Below are 24,840 nucleotides of genomic sequence, written 5' to 3'. Positions count from 1 at the left end.
CCTGTCCCCCTGTTCTCTTCTCCCCGTCCCCCTCTTCTCTTCTCCCCGTCCCCCTGTTCTCTTCTCCCCGTCTACCTGTTCTCTTCTCCCCGTCCCCCTGTTCTCGTCTCCTCATTCTCCTGTTCTTTTCCCCGTCTCCCTGTTTTCTGCTACCCTGTCCCCCTGTTTTCTTCTCCTCGTCCCCCTGTTCTCTTCTCCCGTTCCCCTGTTCTTTTCTACCCATCCCCCTGTTCTCTTCTCCCCATCCCCCTGTTCTCTTCTCCCCACCCCCCTGTTCTCTTCTCCCCGTCCCCCTGTTCTCTTCTCCCCGTCCCCCTGTTCTCTTCTCCCCGTCCCCCTGTTCTCTTCTTCCCGTCTCCCTGTTCTCTTCTCCCTGTCCCCCTGTTCTCTTCTCCCCATCCCCCTGTTTTCTTCTCCTCGTCCCACTGTTCTCTTCTCCCGTTCCCCTGTTCTTTTCTCCCTGTCCACCTGTTCTTCTTCCCCGTCCCCTGTTCTCTTCTCCCCGTCTCCCTGTTCTCTTCTCCCTATCCCCCTGTTCTCATCTCCCCGTCCCCCTGTTCTCTTCTCCCCGTCCCCCTGTTCTCTTCTTCCCGTCTACCTGTTCTCTTCTCCCCGTCCCCCTGTTCTCGTCTCCTCATTCTCCTGTTCTTTTCCCCGTCTCCCTGTTTTCTGCTACCCTGTCCCCCTGTTTTCTTCTCCTCGTACCCCTGTTATCTTGTCCCCGTCCCCCTGTTCTCTTCTTCCCTGTCCCCCTGTTCTCTTCTCCCCCGTCCCCCTGTTCTCTTCTCCCCGTCCCCCTGTTCTCTTCTCCCCGTCCCCCTGTTCTCTTCTCCCTGTCCCCCTGTTCTCTTCTTCCCCATCCCCCTGTTCTCTGCTTCACCGTCCCCCTGTTCTCTTCTCCCCGTCCCCCTGTTCTCTTCTCCCCATCCCCCTGTTCTCTTCTCCCTGTCCCCCTGTTCTCTTCTCCCCGTCCCCCTGTTCTTTTCTCCCCGTCCCACTCTTCTCTACTCCCCGTCCCCCTGTTCTCTTCTCCCCGTCCCCTGTTCTCTTCTCCCCGTCCCCCTGTTCTCTTCTCCCCATCCCCCTGTTCTCTTCTCCCCATCCCCCTGTTCTCTTCTCCCCGTCCCCCTGTTCTCTTCTTCCCCGTCCTTCTGTTCTCTTCTCCCCATCCCACTGTTCTTTTCCCCCAACTCCCTGTTCTCTTCTCCCCGTCCCCCGTTATCTTCTCCCTTGTCCCTCAGTTATATTCTCCTCTACCCCCTACTCTCCTCAATCGCCTGGTTATACTGGTTATATTCTCTCCTATCCTCCCATCCCTCTGTTCTAATTCCCTCCTCTTCTGCTCTTTATTTAGCACTCCTTTGACAGTATTCCAAGGCTTGTGAGGGCAGTTTGCCTGGCGGAGAGCATGAATGACAATATGTTCCTCTTCCAGCAGAGGGACTGAAATCTGAGCCCAGCAAGAAGTTTCCTGGAGCGATCAGACAGAAGTCTCTGCAGGTAACTGAACTCAGAGCCAGGACAGAAGCCTCTGCTGCCCATCTACTGCACCAGGGGTCATCGGTGGAGAGAGCGACGTGCAGGACCCCCAGGTAAGACAGTATGTGTGCCGATATGACCTCTGAGGTGCTGCGAGACCTTGAGCTGGTGCTTATATATTTATCTATGTAGGAGGGTGTGTGCCAGCATGCTCGGATGGCGACGGTGCTGCGTGCCCTTGCAGAGTATCTCACCCTAGTAGGGTCTGGATGATTGTTTTGAGAGGTCGGAGGGTCGCCATATATTAATTGTAATAAGAGTAGGAGCAAACTAGTAAAACTGGAGTCCTGAGTCACCATTACAGTCACTTTCAGAATGTCCTTCTCCGTACCCAACCCCGTATATAGTGAGACAAGCGCCCAGGCTTTATATACCGACTGCATGGTATAACCATTTTATACACTATATACACCGCACCTCTCCGGTATATACTATATACACCGCACCTCTCTGGTATATGCTATACTCTGCATCTCCTCTCCAGTATACGTTATATACACTGCACCTCCTCTCTGGTATATACTATATACACCGCACCTCTCTGGTATACACTATATACACCGCACCTCTCTGGTATACACTATATACACCGCACCTCTCTGGTATATGCTATATACACCGCACCTCTCTGGTATACACTGTATACACCGCACCTCTCTGGTATACCCTATATACACCACACCTCTCTGGTATACACTATATACACCTCATCTCTCTTGTATACACTATATACACTGCACCTGTCCGGTATACACTATATACACCGCACCTCCTCTCCGGTATACGCTATATACACGGCACCTCTCCGGTATGCACTATATACACCGCACCTCTCCGGTATACACTATATACACTGCACCTCTCCGGTATACACTATATACACTGCACCTCTCCGGTATACACTATATACACTGCACCTCTCCGGTATACACTATATACACTGCACCTCTCCGGTATACACTATATTAACTGCACCTCTCCGGTATACACTATATACAACGCACCTGTCCGGTATATGCTATATACACCGCACAACTCCGTATACGCTATATACACTGCACCTCTCCGCTATACACTATATACACTGTACCTCTCCGGTATACGCTATATACGCCGCACAACTCCGGTATACACTATATACACTGCACTTCTCCGCTATACACTATATACACTGTACCTCTCCGGTATACGCTATATACACCGCACAACTCCGGTATACACTATATACACTGCACCTCTCTGGTATACACTATATACACTGCACCTCTCTGGTATACACTATATACACTGCACCTCTACGGTATACACTATATACACTGCATCTCTCCAGTATACACTATATACACCTCACCTCTCCTCTATGACTAAGGGCATAGCCTACGCTAGAAATGCGTAAAGCTTTATCCTCACTTTGGATCCTCCTGTTATTAAATAAATTTCCAATAAAAAGTTTAATTTTATAGATGGAAGTGCTGAAAGTCCTATTCTGTGTAGTATGTAATATGTAGTACGGCAGCGTCCCGAGCGCTGCTGGTCTTAGGGATTTTCCATTCATTATTTATAAATGCCTATTTACTTGCTCACATTAAAAAATAGTCATCTCAGCCTCACTCACCTGCTCCAGTGACGTCTTTCTGCTACTGCTCCCAATTTTTGGTGACAGGCTTCTGCAGTGATATAATGACTATTGCTGCAGTCAATCATTGCCCTCAGTGGCTCATGACACCTACAGCAGCAAAACCGCAGAAACCTGTGATTGACTTCAGCGGTCACATGCATTGTACCCATTATGTCGCCGCTGTTTACTGTTACCAAAAACCGGGAGCAGGGGTTTAGAGGCAGCGCTGAACTAAGGGGAATCAGTAATGCCGAGTTTATTATTTTTGCACAATCAAGCCAATAAGAATGTAAAAATTATAAATGGGCCAAAGCAGAGCCCCAGCCGAAAGGAAGCTTCTCCTTGTGTCCGAGTCCTCGCGTGCAGTCACTGAGTGCAGTCACTTCCTACTGGGCAGTCTCTCTATTAAGTCTTTTTCCAGTGCTGTCACCGTGTGCAGTCACTTCCTACTGGGCAGTCTCTCTATTAAGTCTTTTTCCAGTGCAGTCACTGTGTGCAGTCACTTCCTACTGGGCAGTCTCTCTATTAAGTCTTTTTCCAGTGCTGTCACCGTGTGCAGTCACTTCCTACTGGGCAGTCTCTCTATTAAGTCTTTTTCCAGTGCAGTCACTGTGTGCAGTCACTTCCTACTGGGCAGTCTATCTATTAAGTCTTTTTCCAGTGCAGTCACTGTGTGCAGTCACTTCCTACTGGGCAGTCTGTCTATTAAGTCTTTTTCCAGTGCAGTCACCGTGTGCAGTCACTTCCTACTGGGCAGTCTCTCTATTAAGTCTTTTTCCAGTGCAGTCACTGAGTGCAGTTGACGCGCCCCTGGGCCTGAGTCGCGCTGCGTTGCGCACGCGGGAGCCTACCCGGAGCCGGATCGGATAGGGGTAGTAGTCTCGTGGCGATGACCCGGTCCGTGCCCAGGGAGTCAGACTAAGTGGCAGTCTATTAGCAGTAGATGGTGGATGACTACGCCACCCGTTGAATGCAGCTATGGAGCTGCCGCTGCAGGGCAGACCGCTGAGGCCGGTGGAAGGATGGTGCAGCGTGGATGGTATAACCCCCAACGGGAGGGGTATGGCCTCAGGGCAGCCGACGTGGATGATGGGGGTAGCAGGAACCACTCGGAGACGGTACGGTGTAGTTCAGGGTCTTTACTGGTGACAAAGATAGACCCTCCCGGAGTACTGGCTAGCGATTGGGGCCTGGTCAGTCCTTGAGCAGATGGGATCTCCCCTGGCCAGGCGGAGTTGTAGGCCTCCCAAACTAACTGTACTCTTCTGGCTACCTTGCTAGAGGCGGGTATAAGTAGCCCACGTCCCTGAGTGTCCCGTGTGGTGCTCACCCGTATGGCCGGTGACTCGGGGCCTTCTAGTAGCTTCCGCTCCACGACGGCGGTGCTGGTCCCATGCGTGTGACCGTGCCTTCGGGTTTCTTGGCCAGAGGACCTGGAATCCCCTGCCTGACGGATTCTGCTGCTGGGTAGGAGTTAGTCCCCACAGCCTCGGACTCCGGGTCCGGTAAGAAATCTTCTCAGTCAGGGCGAGCTCTGCAGCTGCCAGCCCCTGACTCCTTGTAACACTGCTCCCACAGAGCTCCTGATGTTCTGTTCCTATATTTGCTTCTTTTCTCTGTCTCTACTTCTTCTCTACTCACTAACCCTGCCTCAGCCCTAGGTTTATATAGGGGAAGTTCTTCCCCTCCCAGGACTGGGCAGGAGGTGTGGCATGCATAGGATTCCTGACCAAGAGACCTCCCACCTGCTCTCAGACGTAATATCTCTATCACTGTGGCAACCAGACCCCTGGGGTGTCACACAGTCTCTTCCTACTGGGCAGTCTCTCTATTAAGTCTTTTTCCAGTGCAGTCACTGAGTGCAGTCACTTCCTACTGGGCAGTCTCTCTATTAAGTCTTTTTCCAGTGCAGTCACTGAGTGCAGTCTCTTCCTACTGGGCAGTCTCTCTATTAAGTCTTTTTCCAGTGCAGTCACTTCCTACTGGGCAGTCTCTCTATTAAGTCTTTTTCCAGTGCAGTCACCGTGTGCAGTCACTTCCTACTGGGCAGTCTCTCTATTAAGTCTTTTTCCAGTGCAGTCACTCAGTGCAGTCTCTTCCTACTGGGCAGTCTCTCTATTAAGTCTTTTTCCAGTGCAGTCACTGAGTGCAGTCACTTCCTACTGGGCAGTCTCTCTATTAAGTCTTTTTCCAGTGCAGTCACTGAGTGCAGTCTCTTCCTACTGGGCAGTCTCTCTATTAAGTCTTTTTCCAGTGCAGTCACTGTGTGCAGTCACTTCCTACTGGGCAGTCTCTCTATTAAGTCTTTTTCCAGTGCAGTCACTGAGTGCAGTCTCTTCCTACTGGGCAGTCTCTCTATTAAGTCTTTTTCCAGTGCAGTCACTGTGTGCAGTCACTTCCTACTGGGCAGTCTCTCTATTAAGTCTTTCTCCAGTGCAGTCACTGAGTGCAGTCACTTCCTACTGGGCAGTCTCTCTATTAAGTCTTTTTCCAGTGCAGTCACTGTGTGCAGTCACTTCCTACTGGGCAGTCTCTCTATTAAGTCTTTCTCCAGTGCAGTCACTGAGTGCAGTCTCTTACTACTGGGCAGTCTCTCTATTAAGTCTTTCTCCAGTGCAGTCACTGAGTGCAGTCTCTTACTACTGGGCAGTCTCTCTATTAAGTCTTTCTCCAGTGCAGTCACTGTGTGCAGTTTCTTCCAGCTGTGACATTTAGTCTTTTCCTCCTGTGCAGTCACTCTGTGCAGTATGTTTCGCCAGTGCCGTTTCTTCTTGCTGTGTAATTACTGTGTGCAGTCTCTTCCTTCCTCTTTTGCAACAAATATATTCCTCCTCTTCTTTCGGTGCTTTCTCCACCTCAATCTTTTTCCTGTGAGAATCACTTTGTGTAGTTTCTTCCTCTAATGCAAAAACTAGAGAAGAGCAATCAAACAAGATGTATTCCATTTATTGTCCATTCGGACACTAACTTTTTTTTTTGCTAAAATCTTTGGAACAAACTCGTTCTTCGATGACATTTAGGCCAGAGACACATTAGTGTTTTTCAAATTGGTCCGATTTTGATGCAGGAAAGTCGAGCAAGTGTCATGCAAGTGGCGTGCGATTATCATGCGAGTACAATGCGATTTTTAGCACCTAGCATCCGAATGAAATGCGATTTTAACATGAGCTTTTTCATAAAGTAATTCTAAACATAGATAGATATAGAACTATGTGAGTGAGATATATAATCAGTGCTTTGTGTGTGTAGCTTACTGTACATGTATTTTATTATTAAATACATTTTTGAAAAAAATGGCGTGCGGTCCACGGAAAATTGTATTAACCAGCAGAGGGAAAGCAGACAGCTGGGTGCTGATGGTTATAGCCTGGGTAGAGGGTAATAGCCATGGAGATTCCCAGGCTATTAATATCAGCTCACAGCTGTATACTTAGCCTTTACATTATTGGTTATTAAAATGAAGGACCCCCCAATAAAATGACGTGAGGTCCCCCCTATTTCAACAACCAGCGAAGGCTAAGCAGACACCTGCGAGCTGATATTGATAGCCTAGGAAGGAGCCATGAATATTGGCCGTCTCCGAGACTAAAAACATCAGCTCACAGCCACCCCAGAAAAGGTGCATCCATAAGATGCATCAATTCTGGTGCTTAGCCTCCGCTCTGCCCACTTGCCCTGGTGCATTGGCAAGTGGGGTAATAGGGTTGGGGTTGATGTCAGCTTTGTATTGGCAGCTGACATCAAGCCAAGGGGTTAGTAATGGAGAGCCGTCTATAAGATGCCCCCATTACTAACCCCATAGTCAATGTCTAAATGAAAAACACCCAGTATAAAGTCCTTTATTTGAAATAATGACACAGAGTCCTTTATTGAAATGCAAATTAAAAAACACAGTTATATTCACCTTTACTTGTAATCCACTGAAGCCCATGTCCCCTGTAAAAGAATAAAAATAATAAACCAACATAAGGCTGTGTGCCCATGATGCGTTTTTTAAGCGTTTCCGCAGCGGCAAAGACGCTGCAGTAACGCTTAAAAAACGCATGGTAGAAGGCCTGCCATGTAACCCAATGATAATCCGCATGTGCTGTGCACATGCTACGAAAATTTCCGCTGTGGATTATCATTGCGGAAAAAAATGCAGCACTACCAATTATTTTGCGGAAGGGCTGCATTTTCGCCACCATTGACTTGCATTAGACCGCATGGATTACGCATCACTGCATAAGTAGATGCGCATTCCATGCGTTCTAATGCGCGGATGGTACCCAGGTCTAGAGAAGAGGAGACTCTCCTCTGGACCTGGGTACCATTGAAAACAGTAAAAAAAAGAATAAAATAAAAAATATATATATACTTACCTTCTGGCGGCCCCCGATGCGCTCATGTAACGGGTCACGCGACGCTGACATCGGCAGGTCCTTCAGTGTACCTCTGCCGGCAGCCGGGACGGTGAAGCAAGCCAGCGTGGGCCATCGGAGGGTAAGTATATATTTATTTTTTTATTTTTTAACATTCTCTCGGGTCACAGTATATAAATCCATGCCGTTTGCATGTGACGCGCCCCCTGGGCCGGTGTACGCGCGTGTGTGGGTTACCCGGAGCCGGGTCTCTGGGGGTTGTCGTCTCCGTGGCGGTGACCCGGTCCCGTGGCTCAGGGTGGTCAAACCAGTGGCAGTCTTTTGTAGGGGTTTTATGGGTTAATGTCCGACTACGCCACCCGTGGATTGCGGTCAGGGTGTACCGCCGCTGCGAGGCAGACCGCTGAGGCTGGTGTAGTGTGCGCAGCAAAGGATGGGATAACTCCCCACGGGAAGAGTATAGCCTCAGGGCAGGGAATGTGGATGATGGGAGTGATGGGGCACGGGCGCAGCAGAAACGACTCAGAGTCTTTGCAGTGCAGTTCAGGGTCTTTACTGGTGACAATAAGGCATACCCTCCCAGGAGTACTGGCTAGCATAAGGGGCCTGGTCAGTCTGTGAGCAAACAGGAGTCCCCCTGGCCAGGTGGAGTTGTAGGCCTCCCCGTCTATCTGCACTCTTCCTGGCTACCTTGCTGTAAGCGAGTAGAAGTAGCCCAGGTCCCTGAGTATACCGTGTGGTGCTCACCCGTATGGCTGGTGACTTGGGGCCTTCTGGTAGCCCCCGCTCCTCGATGGCGGTGCTGGTCCCTTGCTCGTGACTGAGCCTCCGGGCTTCTATGGCCAGAGGACCTGAAATCCCCTGCCGGCGGGTTTCTGCTGTTGGGTATGTGTAAGTCCCCACAGCCTCGGACTCCTGTGTCCGGTTCTTGTGTCTTCAGCCAGGACGAGCGATACCTGCTTCCAGTCCCTGGCGCTCAGCTCCTGCTCCTACAGAGCTCCTTGCTGCTGTTCTATCTCTCCCTCAGCAACCGACTCTCTAACCCCGCCCCAGATCTAGTTTATAAAGGGCAGGTTCCTCCCCTTTCTGGACTGGAGTAGGAGGTGTTTTGTGCTTAAGTGTTCCTGACCAGGGAACCTCCCGCCTGCTCTCAGACGTGATATTTCTATCACTGTGGCAACCAGACCCCTGGGGTGCCACACATGGATTTATATAGTGTGACCAAGTTGACAAGCCCTTTCCAAGTGATGCTAAAATTGCTTGGAAAGCGCTTGTCAACCCGCATGTGGAAATGCAAGTGAAGAACGCTTCACTTCCGCATGTCCCTGGCAGGAGAACATATGTAAAATCCGCAAGCGTTTTTTTCTGCCAGGGAGATGCAGAAACGCTCAGGAAAAAATCCTGAGCATTTCTGCATCGTGGACACATAGCCTAATCCTCACCAGTCCGAAGTGAAGTTAATCCTCTGATGCCAATGTCCCCTGTAAAAGACAAAAAATAATAAACCACATTATTCCTCACCTATTCAACGAGAAGATATTCCATGTGTCCCTTGACGCATCTAGCTCTGCTACATCTAGAAGTCTTGCTGAATGGTTGCATGATGCGACAAATGGAATATCTTCTCGTTGGAAAGGTGAGGAATATGGTGGTTTATTATTTTTTGTCTTTTACAGGGGACATGGGCTTCAGTGGATTATCTGCTCGTCGGACAGGTGAGGATAACTTTGCTTTTTTATTTTTAATTTTTCTGATTAAATGGGTAAAAGAGGAATGGGGAGTGTTTATTTCAATAAAGGAATCCGTGTCATTATTTCAAATAAAGGACTTTATTCTAGGTTGTTTTTTTTTACAATATAACTATGGGGTTAGTAATAGGGGTGTTTTACAGATGCCTCTCCATTATTAAACCCTGGGCTTGTTGTCAGCTGACATTACAAAGCTGACATCAACCCCAACCCTATTACCCCACTTGCCACTACATCAGGGCAAGTGCGAAGAGTGGAGGCTGAGCACCAGAAATGGCACATCTTATGGATGTGCCATTTCTTGGGTGGATGAGAGCTGATGTTTTTAGTCTAGGAAGTGGACAATATCCATGGCCCTTTCCTAGCCTATCAACATCAGCCCGCAACTGTCTGCCTAGCCTTTGCTGGTTGTTAAAATAGGGGGGACCACACCTCATTTTTTTTCAGATCCCCCCATTTTAATAACCAGTAAAGGCTAAGTATACAGCTGTGAGCTGATATTAATAGCCTGGGACGCTACATGGGTATTACCCCCTTCCCAGGCTATAAGCATCAGCCCCCAGGTGTCCGCTTTCCCTTAGCTGGTTAATAAATTTAAATTCAGGGGACCCAACGCCATTTTTTTCTGTAATTTTTTAATGAATAAAATAAATGCACATTAAGCTACACTTGCACTGTACTAATTATATGTCACTGACATCTTTCTATCTATTATATGAATGAATATCTATTCTATCTATTCTATTCTGACTTGTCACGCTGTGATTTTACTGTACGCGGCAGATGAAATGTCGGGTTTTCTATGAGATGGGTGTGTAAAAATCAGACGGCACACGCATGGTCCTAGTGCCATGCAATTTTTTTCTCACACCCATTGACTTACATTGGTGATTGCGATCCAAAATTTGCATCCACTCGCAGCATGCTGCAATTTTTTTCAATGCGATCTCTATCCGATTCGAGCTGAAAAAAAAGCACAGATGAGCACAGAATCATATTTTGAAAAAAATGGCGTGGGGTCCCCCGAAATTTTATTAACCAGCAGAGGGAAAGCAGACAGCTGGGGGCTGATGGTTATAACCTGGGAAGAGGGTAATACCCATGCTATTAACATGAGCTCACAGCTGTATACTTAGCCTTTACATTAGTGGTTATTAAAATGAGGGACCCCCCCAAAAAAATGACGTGGGGTCCCCCCTATTTCAACAACCAGCAAAGGCTAAGCAGACACCTGTGAGCTGATATTGATAGCCTAGGAAGGAGCCATGGATATTGGCCCCCTCCCAGACTAAAAACATCAGCTCTCAGCCGCCCCAGAAAAGGTGCATCCATAAGATGCACCAATTCTGGTGCTTAGCCTCCGCTCTGCCCACTTTCCCTGGTGGATTGACAAGTGGGGTAATAGTATTGGGGTTGATGTCAGCTTTATATTGGCAGCTGACATCAAGGCAAGGGGTTAGTAATGGAGAGGTGTCTATAAGATGCCCCCATTACTAACCCCATAGTCAAATTCTAAATAAAAAACACACAGAATAAAGTCCTTTATTTGAAATAATGACACAGAGTCCTTTATTGAAATACAAATAAAAAACACAGTTATATTCACCTTTACGTCTAATCCACTGAAGCCCATGTCCCCTGTAAAAGAATAAAAATAATAAACCAACATAATCCTTACCTGTCCGAAGTGAAGATAATCCTCCGATGCCAATGTCCTTTGTAAAAGACAAAAAATAATAAACCACAATATTCCTCACCTATTTGACGAGAAGATAATCCATTTATCCTTGGACACGTCTAGCTTGCTACATCTACATGGCAGGCTGAATGGTTGCATGATGTGATCATTGAACCTGACATGCAGCAGAGACACTGAGCTGCACGTGCTAGCATAGCCAAGTGACCCACGGTGACGGAAATAAGGTGAGCGGAGTTCAGAGCCAATAAACTCCCTTCACCTCAATGACATCAGCGCGAGTGCCATGAGAACTTTCCCACGGTGCTCGTGCTAACGTCATTGTGGTGAACAGAGTTCACCTCAGTGACTCTGCTGCATGTCAGGCTGAATGGTTGCATCCTGCAACCATTCAGCAAGACTTCAAGATGTAGCAGAGCTAGACGCGTCAAGGGACAAATGGAATATCTTTTTTATTTGAAATAATGACACAGAGTCCTTTATTGAAATACAAATTAAAAAACACAGTTATATTCACCTAATTCATTGAAGCCCATGTCCCCTGTAAAAGAATACGATTGGTCCAAATGCAATATGATTTTTTTATCAGATTGAATTAGTCCGATTTCATCACAAGTGGCAGCAAGCCCTTAGCCTGAGGGTACACGGCGATATGTGTCGCGTGACAGCAACTCTCTAAAAAGTCGCTAGACAAAAACATTCATGCTACTTGCTATTGAGGGAATATTTTAGCACTGTGATTTTGCTGTTAATAAAACAACCAAATTGTAGATAAGTCACATGTTGCGTGCGACTTGCATTGAAGTCTACGGCAAGTATCTCACATGCGACTTGCAACCTGCGACAGAAAATGCAACACATTTAGAAACATTTGTGACTCTGTGTTGCAGATCCCAAAGCAACACCAGAAAAAAATCATCATATCCAATGTTGCAATGTGTCGCTGAGATGTCAGTGTAACCTGCAGCCCTAAGTGTAACCAGCACTGGATCCGACAAACAGAAATCTGCTGTGTGTTTACGGACCTAGACCTGTCATCCTGCAGTAAAATGTGATGACTTCACAGATGTTTTGTGACTTAACAAATTACAGAATAACAATCATGTTTACAAACACAAAATTGTAACATAAGTTCAAGAGTGTTTTGTAGATGAGGCCATGAGGTCTGTGATGTAAGGAGCCCCATTCGTCTGGGGTTGGGTGGGACCAAGAATAGTAGGAGTACCAAACCAACAACCTTCACTCCTTCAAGGAGAAGTAAGGTGAGCTCGGAATAGACCCTCTTCTTACTAAGATGGTAGAATGAATCAGCACCATGATCTATCCTGCAAAAAATGTATATTTCCTTAATTGCCTACAAACACTGTGGATGTTTAACAAAGAATTCCCGAAAAAATGTGTTAGCAAAAAATAAAATTGTTATTTGAGAGAAAAAAAAGATCCACAAAATCCTCTTCTGAACTTCAGTCTGAGCGTATGTTAAAATATGTAACTTCGTGCTGGGCCATGAAGGCAACTTTCAGCCTTTTTAATAAGCAATGTATTGTATATTTATTTTTTAAAAATCAATCAATTAATCTATTAATCAATTTTTGTAGAGATTTTTGTGCCATTATATGGCCCCTTCCTGGTATAATGTCCCCCATCCTGAGCCCCTTCCTGGTATCATGTCCCCATCCTGAGCCCCTTCCTGGTATAATGTCCCCATTTTATAATATTGTCCCCCATCCTGGAGCCCTTTCTGGTATAGTGTCCCCCATCATGGGCCCCTTCCTGGTATAATGTCCCCCATCATGGGTCCCTTCCTGGTATAATGTCCTGCATCCTATAATAATCTCCCCCATCCTGGAGCCCTTCCTGGTATAATGTCCCCCATCGTGAGCCCCTTTTTGGTATCATGTCCACATCTTGAGCCCCTTCCTGGTATCATGTCCCCATTCTGAGTCCATTCCTGGTATAATGTCTCCCACCCTGAGCCCCTTCCTGGTATAATGTCCCTATCCTATAATAATCTCCCCCATCCTGGAGCCCTTTCTGGTAATTTGTCCACCATCATGGGCCCCTTCCTGGTATAATATCCTGCTTCCTACAGTACAGACCAAAAGTTTGGACACACCTTCTCATTTAAAGATTTTTCTGTATTTTCATGTCTATGAAAATTGTACATTCACACTGAAGGCATCAAAACTATGAATTAATACATGTGGAATTATATACTTAACAAAAAAGTGTGAAACAACTGAAAATATGTCTTAGATTCTAGGTTATTCCAAGTAGCCACCTTTGGCTTTGATGACTGCTTTGCACACTCTTGGCATTCTCTTGATGAGCTTCAAGAGGTAGTCACCGGAAATGGTTTTCACTTCACAGGTGTGCCCTGTCAGGTTTAGTAAGTGGGATTTCTTGCCTTATAAATGGGGTTGGGACCATCAGTTGTGTTGTGCAGAAGTCTGGTGGATACACTGCTGATAGTCCTACTGAATAGACTGTTAGCTGCTTTTTTCTTGCCATAATACAAATTCTAAGTAAAGAAAAACGAGTGGCCATCATTACTTTAAGAAATAAATGTCAGTCAGTCCGAAAAATTGGGCAAACTTTGAAAGTGTCCCCAAGTGCAGTTGCAAAAACCATCAAGCGCTACAAAGAAACTGGCTCACATGAGGACCGCCCCAGGAAAGGAAGACCAAGAGTCACCTCTGCTTCTGAGGATAAGTTTATCCGAGTCACCAGCCTCAGAAATCACAGGTTAACAGCAGCTCAGATTAGAGACCAGGTCAATGCCACACAGAGTTCTAGCAGCAGACACATCTCTACAACAACTGTTAAGAGGAGACTTTGTGCAGCAGGCCTTCATGGTAAATTAGCTGCTAGGAAACCACTGCTAAGGACAGGCAACAAGCAGAAGAGACTTGTTTGGGCTAAAGAACACAAGGAATGGAAATTAGACCAGTGGAAATCTGTGCTTTGGTCTGATGAGTCCAAATTTGAGATCTTTGGTTCCAACCACCGTGTCTTTGTGCGACACAGAAAAGGTGAACGGATGGATTCTACATGCCTGGTTCCCACCGTGAAGCATGGAGGAGGAGGTGTGATGGTGTGGGGGTGCTTTGCTGGTGACACTGTTAAGGATTTATTCAAAATTGAAGGCATACTGAACCAGCATGGCTACCACAGCATCTTGCAGCGGCATTCTATTCCATCCGGTTTGCGTATAGTTGGACCATCATTTATTTTTCAACAGGACAATGACCTCAAACACACCTCCAGGTGGTGTAAGGACTATTTGACCAAGAAGGAGAGTGATGGGGTGCTACGCTATATGACCTGGCCTCCACAGTCACCAGACCTGAAACCAATCAAGATGGTTTGGGGTGAGCTGGACCGCCGAGTGAAGGCAAAAGGGCCAACAAGTGCTAAGCATCTCTGGGAACTCCTTCAAGATTGTTGGAAGACCATTTCTGGTGACTACCTCTTGAAGCTCTTCAAGAGAATGCCAAGAGTGTGCAAAGCAGTCATCAAAGCAAAAGGTGGCTACTTTGAAGAACCTAGAATATAAGACATATTTTCAGCTGTTTCACACTTTTTTGTTAAGTATATAATTCCACATGTGTTAATTCATAATTTTGATGCCTTCAGTGTGAATGTACAATTTTCATAGTCATGAAAATACAGAAAAATCTTTAAATGAGAAGGTGTGTCCAAACTTTTGGTCTGTACTGTATAATAATCTCCCCCATCCTGGAGCCGTTCCTGGTATAATGTCCCCCATCCTGCACCCTTTCCTGGTGTAATGTCTCCCATTCTGGGCCCCTTCCTGGTCAAATATCACCCATCCTATAATATTCTCTCCTATCCTTGAGCCCTTCCTGGTATAATGTCCCCCCCATCCTGGGCCCCTTCCTGGTAGAATGTCCCCCGTCCTATAATAATTTCCCCCATCCTTGGCCCTTTGCTGGTAGAATGTCCTTTATCATGGACCCCTTCATTGTATAATATCTCCCACCCTGGGCCCCTTCCTGGTGTAATGTCCATTCTGCAGTTCTTTTCCAACACATTAAAAAACATAAACAATTCTCCTTACCTTCCTCTGCTCCCACGACATGAGGCGTTCTCTTCTATAGCCTGCAACTGATTTCAGCGTGTCAGCCACGAGCGGCACATAACCTCACTGCCATTCATTGCGTTTGACGGGCGCGCTGATGCTAGCTTCCGGCCTCTGATTAGCCGGTAGCGTGTATTGCAGTGCAGGGAGCTGACGGGCCTATGCACCACAATACACTTCAGCAGAATGTGCGTCTTCTTCTTGGCTAAAAACACTGCAACCAGATATTACTTTGAACCTACAGTGCAATAGAAAACACTATATAGAGCACATTTTAATTTTTGGCTTTGTGGTGGAAAAATATTTAGATTTGAGAGTCCTCAGTGGTTGATACCTTTTAATGGCTAATTGAAAAGATGGTAACAAGTTGCAAGCTTTCGAGACTGCGCAGGTCTCTTCATCAGGCTAATGGCTTTTCGGTCGAGTTTAGTCGTAAAACACAGTGTAGGACGTACTTTACGCCATTTTTAGTAAAAAAACACTCTGGGGTAAGATGCACCTGAATCATTAAGATTCTATTAATAAATTGGGTGCATGTGCCACAATTATAAATGTACTCCATCCATAGGCTAGTTAATACTCTACTTTATTTCACTTTCTGGCTTAAACTATAGTAAATGTGTTTGGCCTCAGTGGCCTTTGCCCGCTTCTACTTGATTTCGCTCACTTTTCTAAAAAGTAGTGTAAATGGCAGAAAAAGTTTTAAAATTTGCAAATTATGAAGTTCAACTGCATGCAACATAATTTGCAATTTTTCTTACATCAGTTTCTGGCATAAACGCCATTCCTTCTATATACAGTATGCTCTGGGTTTGTTTTTATCTGGCTTCTTTATAAGACATGAAGAATGCAATAAAAATATGTTACACAGTAACAAAAAACACCTCTAAAAACGCTTGTAAAAAAAAAATTATGGCATTATTACAAGTAGAAAAAAAAAATGAAGAACTTTAAGATTAATTTTCTGACTTTTTATTACCGCAAAATACGACTTTCTATTTTTTAATGAACTTGTGTTGGCACAAATTTTTTTTTTTTTGCTAGTACACAATTGCCAAAATTGTGCAAATAAAAGATACCTTTACAAAAATATTTATTTTGTGCTCAAATAATGATTTTTTGCATCAGTATATTAAAATTTTGTGGCCACAAGATATATTTATTTTTCTTTTTTTGCTGCCAAATGTATGAATTTTGTGTTCTCAGACTGCATTTTGTGAGGTCTTTCGTGCTCGCTGCTCCTCCTTGTGATCCTCCACAAGATCCTCGTTCCCTGAGTCAGACAAGAGTTATCTAGACAATGCAGCAGTGTTTGTGACATGTGAACCAATGTGACACTTATGCTAAACAGGTGTCTCTACCAGTGACGTGTAGCGGTGACTTATAAAAACACCATACAGTAGAGTTACTGGAGGAGCAAAAACAGATCCCATAATCTGCTCTAAAAATACTTCCCTTCGTAGATGCGAGAGATGTTAATCTGTCATCAGATTCAGACCTCCTCTTTGGTGTCTTGTTCTTAGTCTTCATATTTCTCGGCATGACCCATCTTATATAGTTGTCTCAGATCAAAACATCCAGGCAGTAAGAGCTGAGCTCACACCAAGAGGCGATAGAGGAAGGAAAGCATCAGAGAAGCATCTCAAAGACTCACATACTCTGTGTTCAGGTCCCTAAGGACTGAGCTCATCTACTGGACTCAAGTCCTTCAACACTAAGCCAATCTACTGTGGACTAGAACAAAGGATCCCCAGGACTGAATTTATCTTCTGTGAACCACGACTTGGGTTCTTTAGGACTGAGTTCACTTACTGTGGACCAAAACCTCCTAGGTTTGAGTTCTTAAACTTAGGTCACACAGGAACAACCTAACCTACGATATTCAAGATCTTGGCTCCAAAGAGCTGGACTCACTTACTGAGAGCAAGCAGGTCCCATAAGACTGAGCTGATCCATTTTGGGTAGGAGTTTGGATCCTACACCTCTTGGCTCAGCATCCATAAAAAATAATACATCAGCTTTAGATTTTTTTTTAACTAGCATGCTCTGCCTCGCTGGACCAAAAATTTGCCTTTCCTAAAATAATTCTGAACTTGATATCCTGAAATCACTGTTATATCATATTTACTAAGTCTGCCTTGGACATATTCATCTTGGAAAAGTGGCCTTTGCGCAGGACCCATGGCAGTCCCTGGAACAATAGGTATGTACATTGTTTTACTGTAATATTTATTCATTTATTATTCTTATTCATATTTTTCTAGCTTTGGTTTTAAATTTAGTTTTCAAATTTTTCTTGTAAAATGTCTATTTTAGGAAGAATTAGATACAATTAACAGTTTAAAGAACTTTCAACTTCCTCTTTCTGTTCCGGAATTTTAATATTTTGACACTTGAATAATTTCCTGGGCATGTTGTTTTGTTCCTGTTGGGTAACTGAGCTCTTTCCCCCTTCATTTCTGATGTAAACAGCAAGTCATGGTGTGGAGCAATATTCCTCGGACTCGGAGATAGGCAGCTGCTTGTTATATGCAAAGGGGTTGTGTGACAGAGTACCTGGGTCATTGCCAACATCATCCCCTGTGGATCTGTATATTATATATCACTTTCCATAAAATTGTAAATTTGAAGTGAATTTCAAAAGTCATCTCTGGGGATGTTAATGTTCAGTGTCACATGGCCACATGTTTATGGCAACTCTTTGCATCCAAATTCAAAGACCCGTAATCCGAAGCAAGCTCCAAAAGTAGGGTGAACGAGACGGTAGCAAGAATTTTTGGCCGGGGGCTCGTGATTGACCCCATAGCCTCCCTACCTTTCCAGATCACATATTTAGATGTCACAAGCAGAGCTGACCCATAGATAGTGCTCACCGTGGAGGCAGACATTTTTAAGGTGTGGCTAATATTTATGATTGGTTCAAATGAGACAACGTCGTGATGTCACCAGATCCCATTGCATTCACATATATGCAGTGGTGTCAATTTATGGGGACATCATTTTTATTTAGGTAAGAGAAGCATTTGCATGGTTAGCGTCGGTGTTCACATAGGTGGTGCCAAAATGCACGAAGTCCGTGAACTTGATGTATTTGCCCAGTCTAAAAATCAAGTGACCAGCTTCCATCTTATTCATGTTAAAATAATTCTAATGTATCGTTCCTTCCTTTTTAATTATGGTGCACATGATGCCATTTATTTTGCAACTTTTTAAGTACAATTTAAATAAATATCTCACAGCAAACTACCCCTGACTTTAAATATGGCCCTTCTTCAGCCATACTGATAGTGCTTGAGGACCAATGGTCATATCTTTAAGATTTGGCCATAATCATGAGGACCCAAAGGTCTGGGAGATAAAACGTTGGGTTACTGAGTACAATGAAAACTATATAACCTCATTCATAATATAAGTGGCTCCATTGGTTGTAAAGAAAAAAAACTGGAACTAGTTGAACCAGTCGGAAAAATGTATTCATGGCTTGGGTGAGCTTTGATCACGTTTTTCTCTGATGTCCTACATTGTATACTCCGCTGAATAAAGTGTATTGTTTGGCTTTCTTTCTAACCTTATCACTGGAGAAGGTAGGCGCTGCTTGGGTAATGTTGACTTTGTTTTGTATAATGTTGACTCCGTATCATGTTTGTGCAAATCCTCTACAAAAAATGTATTATCACTGCTATATGTTGACTTAGCTTTGTAAGGCTAGTTCTCCATGATAAAGTTACATTATGGCTTTAATTTCCTGCAGAAATGTTTTTAAAACATTTTAGGGTCCATAAAACGTTAATAAACCTGACTGTAGGCTTCTCTGTCACTTTAAGAGATGAAGTACGAGAGAAATAATGCAAATGAATGATGAAATAATGGAAAGAAAACATTGATGAAACATCCTGATAACAAACAGAATAGAGAGCTCCACTTATTAAATGATACTTCTTATGTTGTATCAGCTTTTAATTTCCATATATTTACATATCAGACCTCTGTATAATACATGGAGACAATAGGAAGAAAAGCTTCACGGTAAAAATCTAAGAGTTATATTCTTGTACATAGGGGGCTGTATTATAGTAGTTATATTCTTGTACATAGGGGGCTGTATTATAGTAGTTATATTCTTGTACATAGGGGGCTGTATTATAGTAGTTATATTCTTGTACATAGGGAGCAGTATTATAGTAGTTATATTCTTGTACACAGGGGGCAGTATTATAGTAGTTATATTCTTGTACATAGGGGCAGTATTATAGTAGTTATATTCTTGTACATAGGGGCAGTATTATAGTACTTATATTCTTGTACATAGGGGCAGTATTATAGTAGTTATATTCTTGTACATAGGAGCAGTATTATAGTAGTTATATTCTTGTATATAGGGGCAGTATTATAGTAGTTATATTCTTGTACATAGGGGCAGTATTATAGTAGTTATATTCTTGTACATAGGAGCAGTATTATAGTAGTTATATTCTTGTATATAGGGGCAGTATTATAGTAGTTATATTCTTGTATATAGGGGCAGTATTATAGTAGTTATATTCTTGTACATAGGGGCAGTATTATAGTAGTTATATTCTTGTACATAGGGGCAGTATTATAGTAGTTATTTTCTTGTACATAGGGGGCAGTATTATAGTAGTTATATTCTTGTACATAGGGGCTGTATTATAGTAGTTATATTCTTGTACATAGGGGGCTGTATTATAGTAGTTATATTCTTGTACATAGGGAGCAGTATTATAGTAGTTATATTCTTGTACACAGGGGGCAGTATTATAGTAGTTATATTCTTGTACATAGGGGCAGTATTATAGTAGTTATATTCTTGTACATAGGGGCAGTATTATAGTAGTTATATTCTTGTACATAGGGGCAGTATTATAGTAGTTATATTCTTGTACATAGGAGCAGTATTATAGTAGTTATATTCTTGTATATAGGGGCAGTATTATAGTAGTTATATTCTTGTGCATAGGGGCAGTATTATAGTAGTTATATTCTTGTACATAGGGGCAGTATTATAGTAGTTATTTTCTTGTACATAGGGGGCAGTATTATAGTAGTTATATTCTTGTACATAGGGGCAGTATTATAGTAGTTATTTTCTTGTACATAGGGGGCAGTATTATAGTATTTATATTCTTGTATATAGGGGGCAGTATTATAGTAGTTATATTCTTGTACATAGGGGGCAGTATTATAGTATTTATATTCTTGTATATAGGGGGCAGTATTATAGTAGTTATATTCTTGTACATAGGGGCAGTATTATAGTAGTTATATTCTTGTACATAGGGGGCAGTATTATAGTAGTTATATTCTTATACATAGGGGGCAGTATTATAGTAGTTATATTCTTGTACATAGGGGCAGTATTATAGTAGTTATATTCTTGTACATAGGGGGCAGTATTATAGTAGTTATATTCTTGTACACAGGAGCAGTATTATAGTAGTTATATTCTTGTACATAGAGGGAAGTATTATAGTAGTTATATTCTTGTACATAGGGGCAGTATTATAGTAGTTATATTCTTGTACATAGGGGCAGTATTATAGTAGTTATATTCTTGTACATAGGGGCAGTATTATAGTAGTTATTTTCTTGTACATAGGGGGCAGTATTAGGGTACGTGCACACGATGCAGAAATGCTCAGGATTTTTTCCTGAGCATTTCTGCATCTCCCTGGCAGGAAAAAACGCATGCGGATTGTACATGCGGTTTCCTGCCAGGGACATGCGGAAATGAAGCGGTCTTCACTTTCATTTCCGCATGCGGGTTGACAAGCGCTTCCCAAGCGATTTTAGCATCACTTGGAAAGTGCTTGTCAACTTCACACTATATAAATCCATGCAACCGGCATATATAGTGTGTGAATGTCAAAAAATAAAAAATAAATATATACTTTACCCTCTGATGGCAACCGGTGTCCTGCTTCGCTCGGTCCAGGCTACCGGCAGTGAAGACTGAAGGACCTGCTGACATCAGTGTCACGTGACCCGTCACATGACTCTGACGTCAGCGAAGGTCCTTCTTCATTCAACCGCGAAGTGCGGGGAACCAAGCAGGAGTGCTGCGCCTGCCGTCAGAAGGTGAGTATATATATATATTTTTTATTTTATTCTTTTTTTTTTAATGGTACCTGGGTCTGGATGAGAGTCCTCTCCTCCACACCCGGGTACCATCCGCACATTAGACCGCATGAAAAGCGCATCAACATATACAGTGATGCGGATTCCATGCGGTCTAATGCAAGTCAATGGCGCCAAAAAAGCAGCGTTTCCGCAAAATTAATTGACATGCTGCGGATTTTTGAGCGCAGCGTTTATGCTGCGGAAAAATCCGCATCATGGGCACAGCACATGCGGATTTCAATTGGGGAACATTGCTGCCCTTCTACCATGCGTTTTTAATGCGTTTCCGCGGCGTTAACGCAACTGCAAAAATGCCGCGGAAACGCATTAAAAACGCATCGTGTGAACTCAGCCTAATAGTAGTTATATTCTTGTACATAGGGGCAGTATTATAGTAGTTATTTTCTTGTACATAGGGGACGGTATTATAGTAGTTATATTCTTGTACATAGGGGGCAGTATTATAGTAGTTATATTCTTGTACATAGGGGCAGTATTATAGTAGTTATATTCTTCTACATAGGGGGCAGTATTATAGTAGTTATATTCTTGTACATAGGGGCAGTATTATAGCAGTTATTTTCTTGTACATAGGGGGCAGTATTATAGTAGTTATATTCTTGTACATAGGGACAGTATTATAGTAGTTATTTTCTTGTACATAGGGGGCAGTATTATAGTATTTATATTCTTGTATATAGGGGCAGTATTATAGTAGTTATATTCTTGTACATAGGGGCAGTATTATAGTAGTTATATTCTTATACATAGGGGGCAGTATTATAGTAGTTATATTCTTGTACATAGGGGCAGTATTATAGTAGTTATATTCTTATACATAGGGGGCAGTATTATAGCAGTTATATTCTTGCACATAGAGGGCAGTATTACAGTAGTTATATTTTTGTACATGGGGGCGGTATTATTGTAGTTATATTCTTGTACATAGGGGACAGTATTATAGTAGTTATATTCATGTACATAGGGGCAGTATTATAGTAGTTATATTCTTGTACATAGGGGCAGTATTATAGTAGTTATTTTCTTGTACATAGGGGGCGGTATTATTGTAGTTATATTCTTGTACATAGGGGGCAGTATTATAGTAGTTATATTCTTGTACATAGGGGCAGTATTATAGTAGTTATATTCTTATACATAGGGGGCAGTATTATAGTAGTTATATTCTTGTACATAGGGGCAGTATTATAGTAGTTCTATTCTTGTCCATAGGAGAGGATAGACGTGTGCTTGTGAGCTCTCAGCAGGGCGGAGGCATGGCTTCTGACCCAGGTGGAGGGGAGGGGAGCTGGGTTGATGATCCAGGGAAAGCCCCTGGTCTGGAGTCTGGCCTGCAACATGCATCTGATGGTAATGGAAAGCTGGAGATGGTGGCTGGTGAGTCTTCTAAACCTGCTTGTTATGTTGGAGGATTAAATGCTAAAGTAACAAGGCAAAGTATATTTAAGCTGGAATTGCATATCAGCAAACTAAAAGAAGAAATTAAGAAAGAGACTGATCCTAAGGTAAAGCTGATGAAGTGCGAGTGTCTGGATGATTGCAGCCGAGAGCTGCTGATCAGGAAAGAAAAACTGGAGAAAGGTTTAATCTCTGTGCCCAGAAAGGAGACTTGGGCTAAAGAGAAAAAGAAAGAATCCAGAGCCCAGACTGTGAGCAGAAAACGCTTTATTGGGAATAAGGACATTAAATATAAAACTGTGTACAGCATTGTGGAGCAAGGAAGCCCAGTGAGAAGTGCAGCGCTGATATCAGGGGCACAATGTGAGGGGTCCGAGACACCAGAAAGTGCGGCAGAGGAAAGTGTGCCAGCAAACGAGGGGTTAACTGCAGTGACCTCTGTATGCAGCAATGAAGTGAGCTCAGCTGCTGAGAGTGAGAAAGAAAGTGCACCCTGTACTGATACTGTGAGTGAGACCCCCCTTAGCGCTGTGAGTGAGACCCCGCTCACTGGTGCTAGTGAATGTCTGTCTGCAACAGATAATACAAATATTATAATGGACTCTGAACCCTCCATGTCAGTGAATGGAGACAATACTGTGCAGCAATCAGTAGTGATGGACTCTATGTCATGTATGTCAGCGGATGGAGACCACACTGCAGGGGTAATGGACTCTGAACCCTCCATGTCAGTGAATGGAGACAATACTGTGCAACCATCAGTAGTAGATCTGGGTGTTGTTGCAGCACAGTCAGGTGTCAGTAATCATGGAGCTAGGGAGAGCTCCAGCACTAATCCTCCAGCAGCGGTGGAGATCTCCAGCACTGATCCACCTGTGGCTGGTGAAAGCTCCGGCACTGACCCACCTGCGGCTGGTGAAAGCTCCGGCACTGACCCATCTGCGGCTGGTGAAAGCTCCGGCACTGACCCATCTGCGGCTGGTGAAAGCTCCAGCACTGACCCATCTGCTGACCATCAGTTCAGGAGACTGTTTTCTAACGTCACCAGACCAGTGAACCCCCCGCCTCAGAGGAGAAACGCAGTAAGGATAAAATATACAGGACCAGAGGAGAACATCCCATCTAGAATTTACATTGGGAAAGTTCTCCTGAAAGACTTCATGAAGTTCAATGCGTCTGAGGTCTACGCTCTGATCCATATCCCATCCAGCAGGATCTATGACATCAGCTTTAAGCTCCAGTGTGATCTGGATCTGTTCTGGAACATCTATAATGACACCAGAGAAGATGAGATCTGGGATCACCTCCATTGTATCCAGCTGTCTAAGCCGCAGGAGATAACGGCCACTGTCCTGTTCCAGTCTGAGGTGGTGGCGGTGGCGGATCTGCAGCACTGGCTGAACCGGCAGTGCATAGTGAGAAGTCATCCCGACAAGATCTATGATGAGGAGCAGATATGGAATGGAGGATATACGGTAAGAATCCAGCTTATGCAAGAGAGCGGTGTAACCAGACATCTGCCGCACTCCTTCTACCTGGGCTCAGAGAGGGGGATCTGCTACTACCCTGGTCAGCCACGTCTGTGCCATAGATGTGGGGGCCGGCATCTCGCCATAAACTGCTCTCGTATCACGTGCTCATTATGTGGACAGTCAGGTCATACAAAGGACAAATGCACAGGACCCGTCATCTGTAATCTGTGCTCAGAACTAGGGCATACGTTCCGGGACTGCCGGCATGCAGAACATAATAAATATAATGGCCAGACCTCCTCAGAAGTTGTACAGGAAGATGTCACCAGAGGTTCTGATGTTGTCCCAGAAGCCGGTATGGATGAGGACAGAAGTGACATTATCAGTGAACCTGCTCCAGAGTCTCATGTATTAACGGATGCTGCACTACTAGGACCACCAGCCACTGAAGAACCATCTAAAGGCCCACAAGCCACTAAAGAAAGACCTAAAGCGTCATCAGCCAATATAATAAGACCTAAGCTTCGATCAGCCACTAAAGTAGGGCCTAAAACGCCAGTTGTTAAAGAGAGGCCTAAGGTGTCCAGAAAGCCTGTCTGTTATGTTCTGCTACCAGAGCTAAGGAAAGAGAGGAGATCTGTCCCTACGATAGAACTCAGCTGAATCCCTACGATGTACCAGGGAACCTGATCCTGCGATCAGACCTGCTAAAGTCCTAAGCTAGTCTGTACGGAGACCTATAGATGT

The 24,840-nt window shown here is 44.1% G+C and overlaps 1 protein-coding gene across 2 annotated transcripts in view; it reads left to right on the top strand.

Annotated features, from left to right (window-relative positions):
- The first annotated feature begins 1,354 nt into the window (after positions 1 to 1,354).
- AMPD3 (adenosine monophosphate deaminase 3) overlaps positions 1,355 to 24,840 on the top strand; it is a 96,590-nt gene continuing 73,104 nt past the window's right edge. Inside the window, exon 1 of one of the 2 annotated variants that reach the window (XM_073658307.1) lies at positions 1,355 to 1,592. Coding sequence is in view for 1 of the 2 variants with exons in the window: in XM_073658306.1 (XP_073514407.1) it covers positions 17,246 to 17,267 (22 nt within the window). In the remaining variant the exon portion in view is untranslated. Of the gene's footprint in view, positions 1,593 to 16,476; positions 17,268 to 24,840 lie in introns of those variants that run through there. The other variant, XM_073658306.1, reaches the window with a different exon arrangement.

The sequence above is a fragment of the Phyllobates terribilis genome, unplaced genomic scaffold, assembly GCF_046119375.1.
Source record: "Phyllobates terribilis strain yellow unplaced genomic scaffold, ASM4611937v1 Scaffold_13__5_contigs__length_258822181, whole genome shotgun sequence".
Taxonomy (NCBI): Eukaryota; Metazoa; Chordata; class Amphibia; order Anura; family Dendrobatidae; genus Phyllobates; species Phyllobates terribilis.
Note: the sequence above shows the minus strand (reverse complement) of the source record. Positions and strands in the feature narration are given on the sequence as shown.